The sequence below is a fragment of the Hemitrygon akajei genome, unplaced genomic scaffold, assembly GCF_048418815.1.
Source record: "Hemitrygon akajei unplaced genomic scaffold, sHemAka1.3 Scf000082, whole genome shotgun sequence".
NCBI classification, from domain to species: domain Eukaryota; kingdom Metazoa; phylum Chordata; class Chondrichthyes; order Myliobatiformes; family Dasyatidae; genus Hemitrygon; species Hemitrygon akajei.
In genome coordinates, this window is record NW_027331968.1 from 2,577,884 (window position 1) to 2,597,211 (window position 19,328).

At 45.2% G+C, this 19,328-nt stretch overlaps 1 protein-coding gene across 1 annotated transcript in view; it reads left to right on the forward strand.

Moving 5' to 3' along the window:
* The first annotated feature begins 487 nt into the window (after positions 1-487).
* Positions 488-19,328, forward strand: part of LOC140722625 (uncharacterized) — a 121,779-nt gene continuing 102,938 nt past the window's right edge. Inside the window, 4 exon segments of the mRNA XM_073037328.1 lie at positions 488-628; positions 1,144-1,250; positions 7,721-7,867; positions 16,016-18,066. Of these exon segments, the coding sequence (XP_072893429.1) occupies positions 16,422-18,066 (1,645 nt within the window). The 5' untranslated portion in view covers positions 488-628; positions 1,144-1,250; positions 7,721-7,867; positions 16,016-16,421.

Here is a 19,328-nt window from a genome sequence, read left to right on the forward strand (position 1 = left end):
TTTTGGAGCAAACACGAGGACATCTGCAAATGCTGTAAATTCAAACAACACACACAAAATGCTGGTGGAACACAGCAGGCCAGGCAGCATCTATAGGGAGAGGCCCTGTCGACGTTTCGTTCCTGACGTTCCTGCTGTGTTCCTCCTGCATTTTGTGTGAGCAATTCTGTTTTGGGTCTGAACTGTGTGTCGGACCGGAATGGGAATCGAACCCGTAACCACGACCCAGGGAGGTGGAGGATCGGACGGGGAGATACATAAGGAAAATGCAAAACGTATCTGGTGTAAATATGAAATAATGTGGGAAATGCGGCTGAGGGTCGGGCAGCGTGTGAGGGGCGATGAGCAGAGTCACCGGGTCACCTGGGAGACCCTCCACCGTCAGGTGATCCCGTTTTACCGCGGAGCAGCAGCATCGGGTGGTTCGTAGCCGAGGCCCCGCCCACCGCTGTGATGACGCCCTGAAGACATCGCGCATGCTCAGTGCAGCAGGGGCGGTGTTGTTTTTCGTTCTTTGTTGAAGCGGGTCGGTGGTCGGATCGGCATCGGGTCCGGATCATCGCCCCCTGGGCGGGGGGAGCCGGAGACGGATAATTCTCTGCGGAGCGACACCAATGACTTTCAATTGGTGAGTGTTGATGCCTGTCCCGAGCTTTAACTTTCCCTTTAACTTAAAAGTCCCTTTAAACTTCAGAGTCCCGTTAGCTTTCCCGAACTCAAACAATAGAAAATCTGCAGATGCTGGAAATGTGAGCAATGCGCACAAAATGCTGGAGGAACTCAGCAGGCCGGGCAGAATCCAGGAAAAGAGTACAGTCGACATCAGCGGCCGAAACCCTTCGGCAGGACTGGAGAATAAAAGGTGGGGGTGGGGAGGGAGAGAGAAACACAATATGATCGGTGAAACCTGAAGGGGGAGGGGATGAACTTTCCCGAATTGGCGGCCTCGCCTCGCTTCCTTCACAGAATCTGCCGGGGTCGGTCCGGGTTGTGTGTGTTTCATACTGTTCTGGTCGCCCCCATTCTCGGAAGGATGTCGGGGCTTTGGACAGGGCGGGGAAGAGGTTTACCAGGACCCTGCCTGGATTAGAGGGCATGAGCTATAACGAGAGGCTGGACAAACTTGTGTTGTTTTCTCCACAGCGGCGCAGGCTGGGGTGAGACTGGATGGACGTTTAAAGATTACGAGCGGAATACGTAGAATAGACAGACGATAACTTTTCCCCCAGAGTTCAAATGTGTCTGATAAGGTAGGTTGCAGAAGATGTGAGGGGCGAGTTTGTTTTCCTCACAGAGTCTGCTGGGTCGGTCACTGGAATTTGCTCCGTCCGCAATAATCACTGCGCATGCTCACACAGCCCCCGGTGGGCGGTGGTTTATTTTCATCCCGTTCGTTGTTGAAGCGGATCGTCTGCGGGGGGTGGGGGAGAGGGAGGGAACGGGTCCTCGCCCCCTCGGGCAGGGATTCAGATTCCCATCGGTGAGTACTGAGGCCAGTGTCAAGTCTGGAGATCTGATGTTGGGCAGTGAGTTATGTTTAATCACAAGTCAGTGAGCAAATCGATGGTGAGATTACAGTTTCTGGTGTCCGTATTCCACACTGGGAGTTTTACTGCACCCGATTCCCAGTCTCCGTATCTGCTCCGTGCAGCACTGCCATTCTCCACATCCCACACCGGATGGTTTATTCAGTGAAATGCGATGTATTAATGATCTCAATGCAGTAAGTATTGATGGAAAAGTCAGATGAGCTATGGGCATGGATCAACACATGGAATTGTGATATTATAAAGTTAGTGAGACTTGGTTGCTGGATGGGAGGGCTGGCAGCTCAATATTCCGGGTCTCCTTTGTTTTAGTCGTGACCAAGTGTGCAGAATTAAAGGGGGGGGCATTACTATCGAGAGAAAATGTTGCGGAGGTGCTCAATCGGGACAGTGAGGTGTTATAGAAAGACCAAACAAATTTTAAAAAAAGTTATGTTCACATTAATTAGGCTATGTTACAGATCCCTTTATAGTTTGAGGGATTTAAAGGAACTTTTTTTTTAGAGATAATCGCAGACTATTGCAAGAAAAATAATTTGTTATACTAGATAAATTTCTACATATGGATTGGGACTCACATACTGTGAAATGGCTGGATGGACTTGAGTTTGTCGAATGAGTTCAGGGAGGTTTTCTTCATCAATATATTGATGTTCTAATGAGAGAGTGTGTGACACTTGATCTCCTGTTAGGGAATGAGATAGGACACATGACAGAAGTTTGTGCAGTATAACTGTCTACATCAAGTGATCACAAAGGGGGTGATCTTAAATTGATTTTTTTTTTGCATCTGTGTTTACTTGGGAAAGGGACACCAAATCTCCAGAAGTGAGGCAAAGCAAAAGCGAGGTCATAAACCCAATGAAATTACAGACGAGGAGTTTGCTGTCTTGTGCCAAATTAGTGTATTAAATCTCCAGTGACTGACAAATTGTTCCCTTAGACACTGAGCAAATGCAGGAAAGGCAGGGGTTGTGGCAGGTATATTTAAATTATACTTGGTGATGTGAGGTACTGGAGGATTGGAGGATAGCTAACATTGTTCTGTTTAAGAAATGCTGAAAAATTAAACCAGAAAACTATAGGCCAGTGATTCTGACATCAGTAGTGTAAACAGTGTTGGAAGCACCACATACATAATTATTTGAAAAGACAGGACTAATTTGGCATGATCAGCATGATTTCCTGTGTGCTTGGCAATGACATAGAGTTTTTTTCCAATGAGGTTAGGGGGAATGTTACGAGGGAAGTATGTAAAGTCAATGCTGTGGATGTTGGCAACATGAACTTTTGCAAGGCGTTTGACAATCCTGCATGGGAGTTTGGTAAAGAAAATTCATTTGCTCCACGTTCAATGTAAGGAAGTAAATTGGAGTAGACAGTGGCATTTTGGGCGAAGGCTGACAATGATAGTAGATGGTTGTCTCCCTGATTGGGGGTTTATGACCGGTGGAGAGCCACAGAAATGGCAGTTGGGTCGTTGCTACTTGTCATCTATGATAATGTGTTTAACTTAATAAGTGCATTTGCATGTCAGCAAGATCAGGGGTGTAGTTAGCAGAGAGGCAGGTTACAGTGGGATCTGACGCAGCTGCAAACTGAGCTGAAAATGGCAGATGGAGTTTAATGTTGGCAAGTGCAAAGTGTTGCACTATGTAGGTCTTACACAGTAAATGATAGTGCACGAAAGAGTGCAGTGGAATAAAATGATTTGGGAATACAGGTCCATAATTCATTGAAAGTAGTGCCACAGGTAGATTGGGTCATAAAAAAAGAGCCTTTGCCAGATTGCCTGCATAAATTAATGTACTGAATCCTAGAGATGGGATGTTATTTTGAGGTTGTATCAGACGTTGGTGATCCAAATTTGGCATATTGATTGCAGTTTTGATACCCTACCTACAGAAGGTTGAAAGAGTACTGGGAAAATTTGCAGGTTGTTTTTTCTGTGAGATTCTGAGCTTAGGGTCTGGTGTAAGCAGCTGTCTGGCCCTGCTCATTCCACAGAACTGTGAGCGGCCGTTCTGCTAAAACCATATACAACTGGTTTGATGTTTCACTCTGATTCAGGTGTGAAAACATTCACATTATTAGTCTGCTTAACTATTTCTGCTGCAGGGAACATCAGTGAATGTGAAAACTGATACAAAGAACAAAATCGATTATCTCAAAACCATGTTACCTATTACAGTCGATGCTGCGAGTTTCCGGAATTCTATATTTTTTTTCTTCCGACTCACATTCTCTGTAGTTGATTCTAAAACATGTTTTCATGATTCCTTAAAAAAATCAGTTTGTGACAGTCACCAGACCATAAGACACAGGAGCAGAATTCAGCCTATCGATTCTGCTCTGCCATTCCATCATGGCTGATCTCTGATCCCACTCAGCCCCATATGGCCTACTCGCCATATCCTTTGATGCCCTGACCGATCAGGAGACAATCAACTTTTGCCTTAAATATACCCATGGACGTCCTCCACTAGAGTCTGTGATAGATTCACTCCTCTCTGACTAAAACAAATCCTTCTTTAATCTTTTCTAAATGGTTGCCCCTCAATTTTGAGGCTGCACCCTCTAGATTTGGATACCTTCACCACAGGACCCATCCCCTCCACATTCACCCCAGCCAGTCCTTTTAACATTCGGTAGGTTTCAATGAGATTCCTCAGCATTTTTCTAAGTTCCAGTGAGTACAGACCCAAAGCTGCCAAATGCTGTTCATATGTTAACCCCTTCATTGCTGGAATCATCCTCATGAACCTCCTATGGAGATTCAACAATGACAACATATGCCTTCTGAGATATTGGGCCCAAACTGTTATTGACATTTGAAATATGGCCCGATTAATGTCTCATAAAGACTCAGAATTTTCTTCTTGCTTTTATATTCTATTCCCCTTGAAATAAATGACAACATTGCATTTGTCTTCTTTATCACAGACTCAACCTGTAAATTAACCTTTTGGGAGTCAGGCATGAGTACACTGCTAACTTTTCTTTATTTCGTTAAGTTACTATATTATAAATAGATACTAATAAAGAGAGTGGTTTTAACATCTAAACCAGACTCCAGTGTGAACTCTATTGCTGCGGGTTCGTTTCTGAAACGTTACAGTTCGTAACACAGCTTTATAAAACTAGTTAGACCATATCTGGAGTGTTTCATACAGTTCTGGTCGCCCCCATTCTCGGAGGGATGTCGGGGCTTTGGACAGGGCGCAGAAGAGGTTTACCAGGACACTGCCTGGATTAGAGGGCATGAGCTATAACGAGAGGCTGGACAAACTTGTGTTGTTTTCTCCAGAGCGGTGCAGGCTGAGGTGAGACTGGAGACCCCAATCCTGACACGTGATCCCGTTTGTCCCTCCCATATAACCACAGATGGGCAGCATCTGCGCGTCTGTTTCGGAGGCCCCGCCTCCCGATGATGTAACAATCTCTTCGCGCATGTTCATAGTCTCCGGGTGGACGGTGTTTTCATCTCCGCTCCGAGCTGAAGGGGGTCGGCTGTGTGTTCGTGAAAGACTTTCGTCTCTTCCGTCGGGATCACTGTCTGCGGGCCGAAGATATCACTTTCCGATCGGTGAGTATTGAGACCGATCCCGAGCGGGGAGATCCGATGTTGGCCGTGAGCCCCGAACTGTGGGCCAGGAATTCATTTGTTTCCAAACTATATGGGCTCGTCAGAAATGTGTCGACTTCACTTAATCTGCATTGAACGATCCAAACCAGGAGCCCAGGCTGTCTGTTTTCACAGAATTGAAATGGAAGTCCCGCCGACAGGTCACGTGAGGCTGTTTGCCCCAGATTCGACGAGCCCCCACTTGTTACGAAACCCCGTAACCAGGTAACTTACCAGCAAAGATAGATGGATCAGCTGAGTCGGATGCTACTATTTTCAAGCGTTTTATTCAAAAAGGGCACAAACGTATGGTTAATACAAAACATTCAGATCATATACATCATCAAAACTCAATCTAAAACACCGGTGTAACCATAATCAATCAGAAATAAGCTCTACAGTTGTCTAGGGGTTAATACTGAGTCCAACGGAAATATAAAGAGTCACTCAGAAGTTTGCAGGCTTTTCCTTTTTGGGAACCGCTGGGGTTTTCACGTTGTAGAGAGAAAGAGATGATTTAGAAAAGATAAACACTTGCCCGTCGTCTTGGCAGAGCAAATCCTTGGAATCAGGGGAGCAGACTTCCCCGTTGTTATTTAAAAGCAGTCTTTCGTTGGTTCTAGCCACAGATTCAAATTCGGAATCTAACGCACGTGGCTTCCTTCAAAATGGCGTCCCGCTCCCACGGGAATCGATATCGTGTTTCCTTGGTGTCTCCTTGGTGCATCTGAGGGTTGTCCCCCCCTCAGACCCGCCTTTATACTTCTTCACGGGATCGCAGGTGTCAATCAAGTTGCAGGTAATGCGATCTCTCTCTCAACCAGCCCACTTTGCCCGAGGGCTTTTCACGTGGTCTCCATGAGACAATAGTCAAGGTCACCTTCATTCTGCTTCTTGGGAGAACATGGTCTCTCTCTCTTTTTGGGTCAGTTGACCCCCCTTAACTAGGGTTCTTGCGATTCTCATGAAGGAGGGGGCCAACGGCATAACACCTCCCCCCATAACGGGTTTTTAACCAGCGGTTTAAAACAGGTTGACACAGGATTTTTTTTTTGAATCTACATACTACACAAGCTTTTCTCTTCACAGAGTACTACTGTTATACATTCAAGTCAGTATCTAAACAGGTAACAAGTACAGTGCTCCTTTTTCTTGAATACCTTAACCTCACGTGCCATACTAACGCCTGGTCGCATCAAACTTCAGCTCAATAACCACCTTATTTATTTGCTTTCTTCAGCAACATAATTAAGGAGGTGTGATCTTAGCTTACATACATCTACAAAGGTTCATGCAAAAGACAAATGTTTATGTTACTTTCAAACTTAACAGTCAAGCTTCCATGGGTGTTGTCTTTATTATTCACATACTTTGTCGATGACATGGTGTGATTTTGGCCGCTGAGTCCCATTAACTTAACCTGAACTCGCCTTGTTTCCTGAGGCTTCTCACATTTGTTCTGGAGCTTTATGGCTGTTGTGTCTTCTTCCGGAGTGGGGTGGGTGAGAAAGGAGAACGTCCCAGGTTGTGGGGATCTTTGGTTTCACTGCCTGCTTTACCGAGGGACTGGGAAGTCTAGGGGGAGAATGGTTCGAGCCTCAGCTCCCCGCAGTAGAGCTGAGCCATACATTACTCCTGCACGTTTATAGACCAGCGACGGCGGTCGGTCCAGTATAGACAAGACAAGATCTGTATCCTAGGATCTGTAATACAAATTTCCTGAAATGGTCCTGTTTTAACCTAGAAATGGAGTGATAGTATAACAGTAAAGGAAGCACAACTTTTCCCTTTAAATTATCCTGGAACCGATTTGTCTGTTATTCCTGGAAATGTGTCCGGTGCAGTTGTTGCTAATGCGGTTCACATGAATAATCTCAGGAATGATCGGCTTCATGTGTGAGGAGCATTTGATGGTTCTGGACCTGTGCTCAATGGAGTTCAGAGGGATGGTGGGGGTGGTGGAGGGATGTATGGTTAAGTAAACCTACCAATGTTGAAAAGCCTGGATACAGTGGACATGGAGAGGATGTTTCCATTAGACAGAGAGTCTGTGATCTGACAGCACGGTCTCAGAATAAACTTGCTTCCCTTTAAAACTGAGATGAGAAAAAAAAATTGGCCAAAAGATGTCTGATCTGTGGAATTTGTTGCCGCAGAATTTGTTTGAGGCTGCCATTTGGGTCTATTTGTGAAGTTTAATATACTGATGATTGCTGAGTAGCTTCAGGGTCACAGGAGGAAGGCAGGAATATGGTGTTGGAATAAAAATCAGCCATGATTGAATGGTTGAGTGGTGGAGCAGACCAGATAGATTGAATCACCTAATTCTGTTCCTGTGTCTTGTGTCTTACCATGACTGAATGATGGCTCCTTCTTATCCCGTATTGTTTTGTGATGTGTGAGGGACAATTAAAGATTGTTCACTGAGATCATTATATTTGCCAACGTTTAAATTTCAGTGAGTTTTGTTCCTAGTAACATTAAGCAAAAATGTTTGGTCCTCCTTTTCATTGTTAACGTGCTTCATTATCTTTCATGTTAACGTTAGACCTGCAGTGAGAGATTTATTGGAAGAAAAACCACGACTGAAGACGAGGGAACAGCAACATGTGAACCAGCCCGAGGATTGAGAGCATCAACTGGAGAGAACCCATCTGACTCAGAGATTCCAGTGATTCAGTCAGGAGAAAGTTTGGTGAGTCTCATTTACTCAAACACTGTCCTTTAGACATTACATACCTGTACAAAGGAAGGTAGGAAATAGTTGGGAGTGAGACTGAATGTGCCCCGAAGAACCAGTTATGCCAGTACCAGTCAGACACAGTTGTGAAGAAGCTCCCCCCCCCCAATATTCCCTTTAAACTTTTCACCCTTCACCCTTAACCCATGTCCTCTGTTTTTTTTCTCCCTTAGCCTCAGTGGAAAAAGCCTGCTTGCATTCACTCTATCTATACCCATCATAATTTTATACATCTCTATCAAGTCACCCCTCATTCTCCTATGCTCCAGGGAATAAAGTCCTAAACTATTCAACCTTTCTCTGTAACTCAGTTTCTCAAGTCCCGGCAACATCCTTGTAAACCTTCTCTGCACTCTTTCGACCTTATTAATATTCTTCCTGTAATTCGGTGACCAAAACTGCACACAGTACTGCAAATTCCCCCTCACTAATGCAATATACAACCTCACCATTACATTCCAACTCTTATACCCAGTACTTTGATTTATAAAGGCCAATGTACCAAAAGCTCTCTTTACTACCCTATCTACATGTGATGACACTTTTAGGGGATTTTGTATCTGTATTCCTAGATCTCTCTGTTCTAGTGCCCTCCTCAGTACCCTACAATTTACCTTGTATGTTCTACCTTGGTTTGACTTTCCAAAGTGCAATACCTCACACTTGTCTGTATTAAACTCCATCTGCCATTTTTCCAGCTTGTACAGATCCCTCTGCAAGCTTTGAAAACCTTATTCACTGTGCACTACACCTCCAATCTTTGTATCATCAACAAATTTGCTGATTCAATTTACCAAATTATTATCCAGATCATTGATATAGATGACAAATAACAATGGACCCAGCATTGATCCCTGTGGTACACCACTAGTCACAGGCCTCCACTCAGAGTAGCAATCCTCCACTACCACTCTCTGACTTCTCCCATTCTCAATTCCCAATCAAATTTACTACCTCACCATGTATACCTTGTGACTGAATCTTCCTAACTAACCTCCCATGCGGGACTTTGTCAAAGGCCTTACTGAAGTCCATGTAGACAACATCCACTGCCTTGCCTTCATCCACTTTCCTTGTAACCGCCTCGAAAATCTCTAATATATTTGTTAAACATGGCACAAAGCCATGTTGACTCTCCTTAATAAGTCCCTGTCTATCTAAATAATTGTCGATCCTATCTCTTAGTACTCCTTCCAATAATTTACCCATGACCGACATCAAACTTGCCAGCCTATAATTTCCCGGATTACTTTTAGAGCCTTCTTTAAACAATGGAACAACATGAGCTATCCTCCAAATCTCTGGCACCTCACCCGTAGATAACGACTTTTAAATATATCTGCCAGGGCCCCTGCAATTTCAACACTAGTCTCCTTCAAGGTCCGAGGGAATATCCTGTCAGGTCCTGGAGATTTATCTACTCACCTCAAGATAGCAAGCACCTCCTCCTCTTCTATCTGTATAGGTTCCATGATCTCAATACTTGTTTGCCTTATTTCCATTGACTCCATGCCAATTTCGTTAGTAAATTCAGACACAAAAAAACCATTTAACATCTCCCCAATTTCTTTTGGTTCCATACATAGCCAACCGCTCTGATCTTCAAGAGGATCAATTTTATCCCTTAACTATCCTTTTGCTATTAATATACCTGTGGAAGCTCTTACTATCCTTCACATTGACTGCCAACGCTACCTCATGTCTTCTTTCAGCCCTCCTGATTTCTTCCTTAAGTATTTGTTTGCACTTTTTATACACTCCCTGTTTCTTATACATGTCATACATCTCTCTCTTCTTTATCAGAGTTCCAATATCCCTCAAGAACCAAGGTTCCTTATTCTTATTCACTTTGCCTTTAATCCTGAGACTTTGTTCCCAGGGTGTCCTCATGGGCCGTCCAGAAATGATTTCAGCTGGTGACAACCCTGTTTTCCCCTGTGGGGTAACCCTCATGTGGAATCGGGCTAATGGTCGGACCTTCAACCAAGTGAGTCCAGTCTCCGCTGTTAGTCTGGCTAGTTTACTCTTCAGCGTGCCATTGGCTCTTTCCACTCTGCCAGCGGCCCGTGGTTGGTGTACACAGCGGAATTGTTGCTTGATAGCTAGTTCGTTACGTACCCCTTTGTTTACTTTCACCACAAAGTGTGGGCCATTGTGAGAGCTCAGCATCTCTGGCAGGCCGTACCTGGGAATTATTTCCCGTAATAATATCTTCATAGCTGTCATAGCAGTATTATTGGTAGTTGGAATAGCTTCAATCCACCTACTAAGCAGATAATAACTAAGCAGTATCTATAGCAATGTACTCTAGGCAATTCAACTTGTAGACACAAAAAGATCCACCTAGCAAGGGAGACATACCCGGTGTGCAGGGTATAGGTTACCAACCATTCCCTCCTTTCCCAGGGGTGTACAATTGTGTATATGATCGACCAATATCGGTAAAAATTGTGTAGGAACACAAACCTGTCCCGCTGGATAATCCAAAAAGCTAGGTTGGGTTCTTTCTGGCATCCCATCTGGGACCACAATTTGCGTCCTCCTCAGAGACGTCCCCCTGAAAAGTACGTACCTCCCTCATGTCTGGCAAACCTGTTCTGCTTAAGTCACAGAGGGATGCTTGACGGGAACCCGAGGGGACTACAACTACCGAGGATTGTGCCGTACTTTTCGCTGTCTCATCCACTAAAGAATTGCATTTAGTGACTCAGTCGACATGTGGGTGTGGGCTGCTCATTTAATAACAACCAAAACGTGAGCGGTGTAGAGCGGTGAGTAAGTTGTTTACAAAGGTGGCATTACTAATGGGGTGGCCAGAGGAAGTCAGGAATCCCCATGTTCCCAGAGATCCCCGTAGTCATGTACAATTCCAAATGCATAATGGAGTCTGTATAAACGTTCCCACTTTAGTCTGTTGCTGGGATACAGGCACGAGTCAGAGCAAACAGCTCAGCCTTCTGGGCGGAGACAACTGCTTCAAAAGAGGCCTGTTCAATTACTTCACTGTCCGTCACTATCACATCGTTTCCCTGCTGGATCCACAAAAGAGCTTCCATCCTCAGAAAATGTTGCCTCAGGCTTGAGAGGATATTGAGGAAGGGATGGGAGAGTCTGTCCTTCTTTCATGGTGATCTGGATGCGGGGCAGTTGGTGCTGTCAACTTCATTGTCTGAAATTGAGCAGAGATTATGTGCCATGTCTTGGGTTCAGTCAATATTAAACGAGAGACTTACCAGATGTCCTGTCTTCACCTCAGACTCCTTCCAGTATCAGAGTTGGCCCGCGGCCAAGTCTTGCCAGTCTCCCTTGTTGCTGGAGGCTTGTTTCGTCAGGATGTAGGCAAGGAACCCTAGGCTCTTGGACTTGAACCCAGGGCAAACCCTAACGAAGGTATGGGCAGCCACCAGTCCTGTCTGTCGCCAAAGGAAATCCGGAACTTCGGCCAGTAATGCACTGCCCTCTTTTCCTTAATCCTGTCCAATCACCGTGACTGGGAACTTCTGTCCCTCGTGGGGTGCATGATATTGACTTTCCTCAGTTGAGCACCCCGTAGGGTCATAGCACAGAGTCACGTAGGGGTCGGCCGCTGGCAGAAGGGGTTCAAATGTGGTGGAGTCCAGATTAAGTGCCCACCACTGGGGATTCGGAAACTGGGGAAGCTGTCGGTTGTTCACCTGTCACAGGGTGACAGCATTGTCTGTCTCTCCTTTCCCCCTGTCCTCCACAATCAGCTCCTTTGTTTTTGTGACAATGAGGGAGAGTTTGTTTTCTTGATGCCATATAACAATCACAGCACAGAAACAGGCCATCTCGGCCCTCCTAGACCGTGCCGAACTCTTAATCTCACCTAGTCCCACCTACCCACACTCAGCCCATAACACTCCACTCCTTTCCTGTCCATATACCTATCCAATTTTACCTTAAATGACACAACGGAACTGGCCTCTACTACTTCTACAGGAAGCTCATTCCACACAGCTATCACTCTCTGAGTAAAGAAATACCCCCTCGTGTTTCCCCTAAACTTTTGCCCCTTAACTCTCAAATCATGTCCTCTCGTTTGAATCTCCCCTACTCTCAATGGAAACAGCCTATTCACGTTAACTCTATCTATCCCTCTCAAAATTTTAAATACCTCGATCAAATCCCCCCTCAACCTTCTACGCTCCAATGAATAGAGACCTAACGTTCAACCTTTCTCTGTAACTTAAGTGCTGAAACCCAGGTAACATCCAAGTAAATCGTCTCTGCACTCTCTCTAATTTATTGATATCTTTCCTATAATTCAGTGACCAGAACTGTACACAATATTCCAAATTTGGCCTTACCAATGCCTTGTACAATTTTAACATTACATCCCAACATCTGTACTCAATGCTCTGATTTATAAAGGCCAGCCTTCCAAAAGCCTTCTTCACCACCCTGTCTACATGAGACTCCACCTACAGGGAACTATGCACTGTTATTCCTAGATCTCTCTGTTCCACTGCATTCCTCAATGCCCTACCATTTACCCTGTATGTTCTATTTGGATTATTCCTGCCAAAATGTAGAACCTCACACTTCTCAGCATTAAACTCCATCTGCCAACGTTCAGCCCATTCTTCTAACTGGCATAAATCTCCCTGCAAGCTTTGAAAACCCACCTCATTATCCACAACACCTCCTACCTTAGTATCATCGGCATACTTACTAATCCAATTTACCACCCCATCATCCGATCATTTATTTATATTACAAACAACATTGGGACCAAAACAGATCCCTGAGGCACCCCGCTAGTCACCGGCCTCCATCCCGCTAAACAATTATCCACCACTACTCTCTGGCATCTCCCATCTAGCCACTATTGAATCCATTTTATTACTCCAGCATTAATACCTAACGACTGAACCTTCTTAACTAACCTTCCATGTGGAACTTTGTCAAAGGCCTTGCTGAAGTCCATATAGACTACATATATAGACCAAGGAGATGGTGGTGGACTTTAGGAGATCTAGGCCTCATATGGAGCCAGTGATCATTAATGGAGAATGTGTGGAGCAGGTTAAGACCTACAAGTACTGGGAGTGCAGTTAGACGAGAAGCTAGACTGGACTGCAACACAGATGCCTTGTGCAGGAAGGCACAGAGTCGACTGTACTTCCTTAGAAGGTTGGCGTCATTCAATGTTTGTAGTGAGATGCTGAGGATGTTCTATAGGTCAGTTGTGGAGAGCGCCCTCTTCTTTGTGGTGGCGTGTTGGGGAGGCAGCATTAAGAAGAGGGACGCCTCACGTCTTAATAAGCTGGTAAGGAAGGCGGGCTCTGTCGTGGGCAAAGTACTGGAGAGTATGACATCGGTAGCAGAGCGAAGGGCGCTGAGTAGGCTACGGTCAATCATGGAAAACCCTGAACATCCTCTACATAGCACCATCCAGAGACAGAGAAGCAGTTTCAGCGACAGGTTGCTATCGATGCAATGCTCCTCAGACAGGATGAAGAGATCATTACTCCCCAATGCCATTTGGCTTTACAATTCAACCGCCAGGAGTAAGATATGTTAAAGTGCCGGGGTTAGGACTCAATGTATTTAAGTAAACTACTTAAGAACTTTTTAAAAGCTATTTATTAATGCTTATTGAGATAGTGATTTAGATGCATATCATATTTTTACTGAGTTAAGTATTGTATGTAATTAGTTTTGCTACAACAAGTGTATGGGACATTGGAAAAAATGTTGAATTTCCCCATGGGGATGAATAAAGTATCTATCTATCTATCTATCTATCTATCTATCTATAATCCACTGCCTTACCCTCATCAACATTCCTCGTAACTTCTTCAAAAAATTCAATAAGGTTTGTCAAACATGACCTTCCACGCACAAATCCATGCTGGCTACTCCTAATCAGATCCCGTCTATCCAGATAATTATAAATACTATCTCTAAGAATACTTTCCATTGATTTACCCACCACTGATGTCAAACTGACAGGTCTATAATTGCTAGGCTTACTTCTAGAACCCTTTTTAAACAATGGAACCACATGAGCAATACGCCAATCCTCCGGCACAATCCACGTTTCTAATGACATCTGAAAGATCTCCGTCAGAGCTCCTGCTATCTCTACACAAACTTCAGATGTTATCTCTACACATACCAGTCAGATGTTGTTCAGACTTCAGACAGAGTCAGCAATCAAATGGTTGAGCATGGTGCGATGAATGTGCTGAGCTCCATATGTCACAATGCAAGAAGCATCTTAGGAAAGCCAGATGAGTTCAGGAAAGGGAATTTGTAGACATCATTGGGATGTGGTGGCACCCAACAGTCTGAGGGATTCAGGGGAACAAATTTGTAGAGAGATTGCAGACCATCCCAAGAAACAAAAGTTGATTCAGTAAGTGATTTTAACTTTCCATGTGTTGACTGGGACTCCCATACTGTAAAAGAACTAGATAGGATAGAGTTTGTCAAATGTGCCCTTAATCGGTACGTAAAATTCCCGATGTAGAAGTGTGTAATAAGCTGTTAGGCAATGATCAGGGCTGGCGACAGAAATTAGTGATCATAATGCCAAGAAATTCAAAATAAAGATGGAAAAAGAGAGGTCTGGAGCATGAGTTTAGATTCTAAATTGGAGAGAGGTCAATTTTGATGGTGTCAGAAAGGATCTGACAGGTGTGGTTTGGGACAGGCTGTTTTCTGATAAAGGAGTACTTTGTAAGTGGGAGGCCTTCAAAAGTGAAATTTTGAGGGTGTAGAGTTTCTATGTGCCTAACAATGTAAAAGTTGAAATGTAACTGGTGCAGGGAACCTTGGCTTTCAGGAGATACTGAAGCCCTGGATATTTTGTTCTTTTAAATGCCTCAGACTTTTGGGTGCTACCAAGACTCTTTAATCATCATCCATGCTCTGAGCTCATCTGAACTTCTTCTTTCTTTGTTGTCTGTTGGTTTCTAGCTTCCCAATAGCTTTTGCATTTTTGTTTGCCCTCTCTTTGGCTTTTATGTTGGCTTTGGCTCCTCATTACAGCCACTGTTGTGTCCTCCTGCCTTTCCAATGCTTGCATTTCTTTGGGATGTATCGATCGCTCAGCTCCCGAATTGCTCCCAGAAACTCCAGCCATTGCTGCTTCATTGTCACTCCAACCTTTTCCCTTCCAAACAAGTTTGTCCAGCTTCTCTGTCATAGAATCATGGAGACGTTCAATATGGAAACAGGCCATTTGGCCCATCTAGTCAATGCCAAAAAAACACTTAAGCTGTCTATTGCAAGTACCTGCACCGAGACCATCGCCCTCCATACCCCTACCATCCAGGCTTCCTTCAAAACCTCTTTGAAATGGTGAAACCGAGCTCATATTCACCACGTGCTGACATCTCATTCCACACTCTCACGACCATTTCAGTAAAGAGCTTTTCCAAATGTTCCCATTAAATTTTCATCTTCCCCACTTACCCATGGCCTCTGGTTGTCATCCCACACAACCTTGGTGGAAAAAGCTGTTTACATTTACCTTATCTATACCCTCATAATCTTGTATACTTCTAACAATTTCCCAAAGCAATGTACAATTTCCTTGTTTATGTTTAGAGCCTTTTTTAGGTGTATAAGATGATGAGGGGCATTGATCGTGTGGATAGCCAGAGGTTTATTCCCAGGGCTGAAATGGCTAACATGAGGGCGCATAGTTTTATGGTACTTGGAAATAGATACCGAGGGGATGTCAGGGGCAAGTTTTTTACACAGAGAGTGGTGGGTGCGTAGAATGCACTGCAGGCTATTTGTGTGAGAGTGTTTCAGTTACTGTGGGGCCAGGAGCCCATGCAGCTCAGTGGGAACAGGGAATAATACCAATGGAAAGAGTCAAACTGAGTCAGGTCACAGATTGGAGATGGCAGAAATGCCCCATTCTTATAGAGACGGGAAGAGCATCAGAGAGTTTGATGATCATTCCAGATACCAGCACTCTGCCCAGTTAGAAGATGATTTCCCTCTCCAACTTGGGATGAACTTCACTGTAAGAGTGTGTTGCCAGATCACACCTTAACAACTCAAGTGATCTCATATGAAAAGTTGTCCTACACAAATTGATGGATTTTGTAAATCTTTTTACAGGCTAAAAACAACAAGGAATTTATCTATGGGAATCTCGAACACAACACGCCAATTTTGCTGTCTCTGTCCAGATATTTAGTAAGTGAAGCAAGGGATACACTCGATCATCCTTCCTGCTCAGACTGTGGGGAGGGATTCATTTAGTCAACTGACCGACTGGCACAGCGGTCATTTTACACAGGGGAGAGGCCGTTCATCTGCTGTGACTGTGAGAATGGATTCAGTGGGTCTTCTCAACTGAAGGTACATCAGCAAGTTAACTCTGGACAAGGCCATTCACCTATTCTGTGTGTGGGAAGGGATTCAGTCGTCTTCCCACCTGTGGACACACCAGTCAGTTCACACTGGGCAGAGGCTGCTCATCTGCTGAAGTTGTGGGGCAGGATTCACTCGGTCTTCTGACCTAATGGCTCACCAGCGAGTTCATAACGGGGAGCAGCCGTTCACCTGCTCGGACTGTGGGAAAGGATTCACTTACTCATCCCAACTGATGGTACATCAGCGAGTTCACACCGGAGAGAGGCCATTCACCTGCTCAGACTGTGGGGAGGGATTCACAGAGTTCTCTGGCCTGCAAGCACACAAGTCAGTTCACACTGGCAAGAGGCCGTTCACCTGCTCAGACTGTGGGAAGGGATTCACTCTGTCATCTTACCTACTGACACACCAGTCAGTTCACACTGGAGAGTGGCCATTCACTTGCTCGGAGTGTGGGAAGGGATTCACTCGGTCATCTCAACTGAAGGTACATCAGCGAGTTCACACTGGGGAGAGGCCATTCACCTGCTCAGACTGTGGGAAGGGATTCACTTCGTCATCTCAACTGAAGGTACATCAACGAGTTCACACCGGAGAGAGGACGTTCATCTGCTCAGACTGTGGGAAGGGATTCACTCTGTTATCTTACCTACTGACACACCAGTCAGTTCACACTGGAGAGTGGCCATTCACCTGCTCGGAGTGTGGGAAGGGATTCACTCGGTCATCTCAACTGAAGGTACATCAGCGAGTTCACACTGGGGAGAGGCCGTTCACCTGCTCAGACTGTGGGAAGGGATTCACACAGTTGTCTGGCCTGCAAGCACACCAGTCAGTTCACACCGGCAAGAGGCCGTTCACCTGCTCAGACTGTGGGAAGGGATTCACTCTGTCATCTTGCCTACTGACACACCAGTCAGTTCACACTGGAGAGAGGCCATTCACCTGCTTGGAATGTGGGAAGGGATTCACTCGGTCATCTCAACTGAAGGTACATCAGCGAGTTCACACTGGGGAGAGGCCGTTCACCTGCTCAGACTGTGGGAAGGGATTCACACAGTTAGCTACCCTACAAGCACACCAGTCAGTTCACACTGGGGAGAGGCCGTTCACCTGCTCAGACTGTGGGAAGAGATTCACTCTGCCATGCAACCTACAGAAACACCAGCGAGTTCACACTGGGGAGAGGCCGTTCACCTGCTCAGACTGTGGGAAGGGATTCACTCAATCATCTCAATTGAAGGTACATGAGCGAATTCACACTGGGGAGAGGCCATTCACCTGCACAGACTGTGGGAAGAGATTCACTCTGTCATGCAACCTACAGAGACACCAGCGAGTTCACACTGGGGAGAGGCCGTTCACCTGCTCAGACTGTGGGAAGGGATTCACACAGTTATCTGTCCTACAAGCACACCAGTCAGTTCACACTGGGGAGAGGCTGTTCACCTGCACATTCTGTGGGAAGGGATTCACTCAATCATCTCAATTGAAGGTACATGAGCGAATTCACACTGGGGAGAGGCCGTTCACCTGCACATTCTGTGGGAAGGGATTCACTCAATCATCTCAATTGAAGGTACATGAGCGAATTCACACTGGGGAGAGGCCATTCACCTGCTCAGTCTGTGGGAAGAGATTCACTCTGTCATGCAACCTACAGAGACACCAGCGAGTTCACACTGGGGAGAGGCCGTTCACCTGCTCAGACTGTGGGAAGGGATTCACTCAGTCATCACAATTGAAGGTACATGAGCGAATTCACACTGGGGAGAGGCCATTCACCCCCTGTTAATGTGGGAATGTATTCACTCAGTCATCTAACCTTATGTAACTCTCGCTCCGGCTAGCAGCTTAATATAGGGGTGATAGCCCCCTACCTCGGCCAAATTTGGGTGGATGCTGTGCCGTGTCCCCTGTTACAAATCAGTACCCCAAAATAACAAAAGGTACACAATATGTGATTAATAATTCTTACTTTGACTATAGGGTTAGTGAAGTAAAAAAAAACAGGGCCCACTCTCCCCATTCGTGGCTTCTCATCTCTCCTAAGCAAAAGCCCATGAAATTCTCTCATCCAGACTCACAAGAAGGAACATTTCTGTCATTGGATAGCCCAGCACTCCAAAACCTTCTTATCTCTAGTTGTAACCTAGACATTGCTGCTACAGAGAAACCATTACCTTAGCAGTGAAACATTACAGAGAGGCCATTAAATCAACAGTGAAACCTTACAGCGTGTTACACTTACAACACACTACCGGGTTCACACAGGGGAGAAAGTTTCAATAAGCTGCATGCTGGATATTTGTCCATCAATGTTGCTGAATGCAATTTTGAGAGTGACTGTAGGTGTTGAACTCTGCAGTAATTGCTGCTGCTCCCCAGGCATGGGAGGAGTTTCTTCTGCTGCATATTCACCTTTAATGGGACTAGATCTGTGACAAATGAATCAGTTCTATCTTAAACACTGTCTCCGGTACTTAGTGAATTTATAACACACCTAGTATACAGTAGAGAGTCAACTCAGGCCAGCTGAACCCTGCCATTGATTCTGTTCCACAACAGATCTTTCAAATCTTCCCCTGTTGTTCACCTCTCACTCTCCCTGGGATGAGGTCCAAATAGTCACCACTGTGTGGGTGAAGAGGTTTCCCTTGAATTTTCTGCAGACTGAAGAAGTCGAGCTGACTGCAGTTCTGTCTGAGATGTTCTTCGCCCCTCTAATCTCCGGGCTGAGGAAGAATGACATTGGGAGTTAACCTCCTTAATCACGATTCATGTCCACATTATGGATCACTTTCCCCACTTCTAAAGTGTTGTTAGCGAACATCACTGTCCTCTAAAGACTGAAAGCAGAGTGGGAAACCATCAATTGGATTTTCAACGAAGCTGGTTCAGAAACCAGAGGCGAGTCTGCACAGAGCAGAGTTTGGGGCTCTAAACGATGGTCGGGGTAAGAACGTATGATGAGGAGAAGGGATTCAGCAGCAGGGCATGGCAACGAATGACATTTGGAAGCAGATTGACGGAGAAAGTAACTAGGTTATCTGAC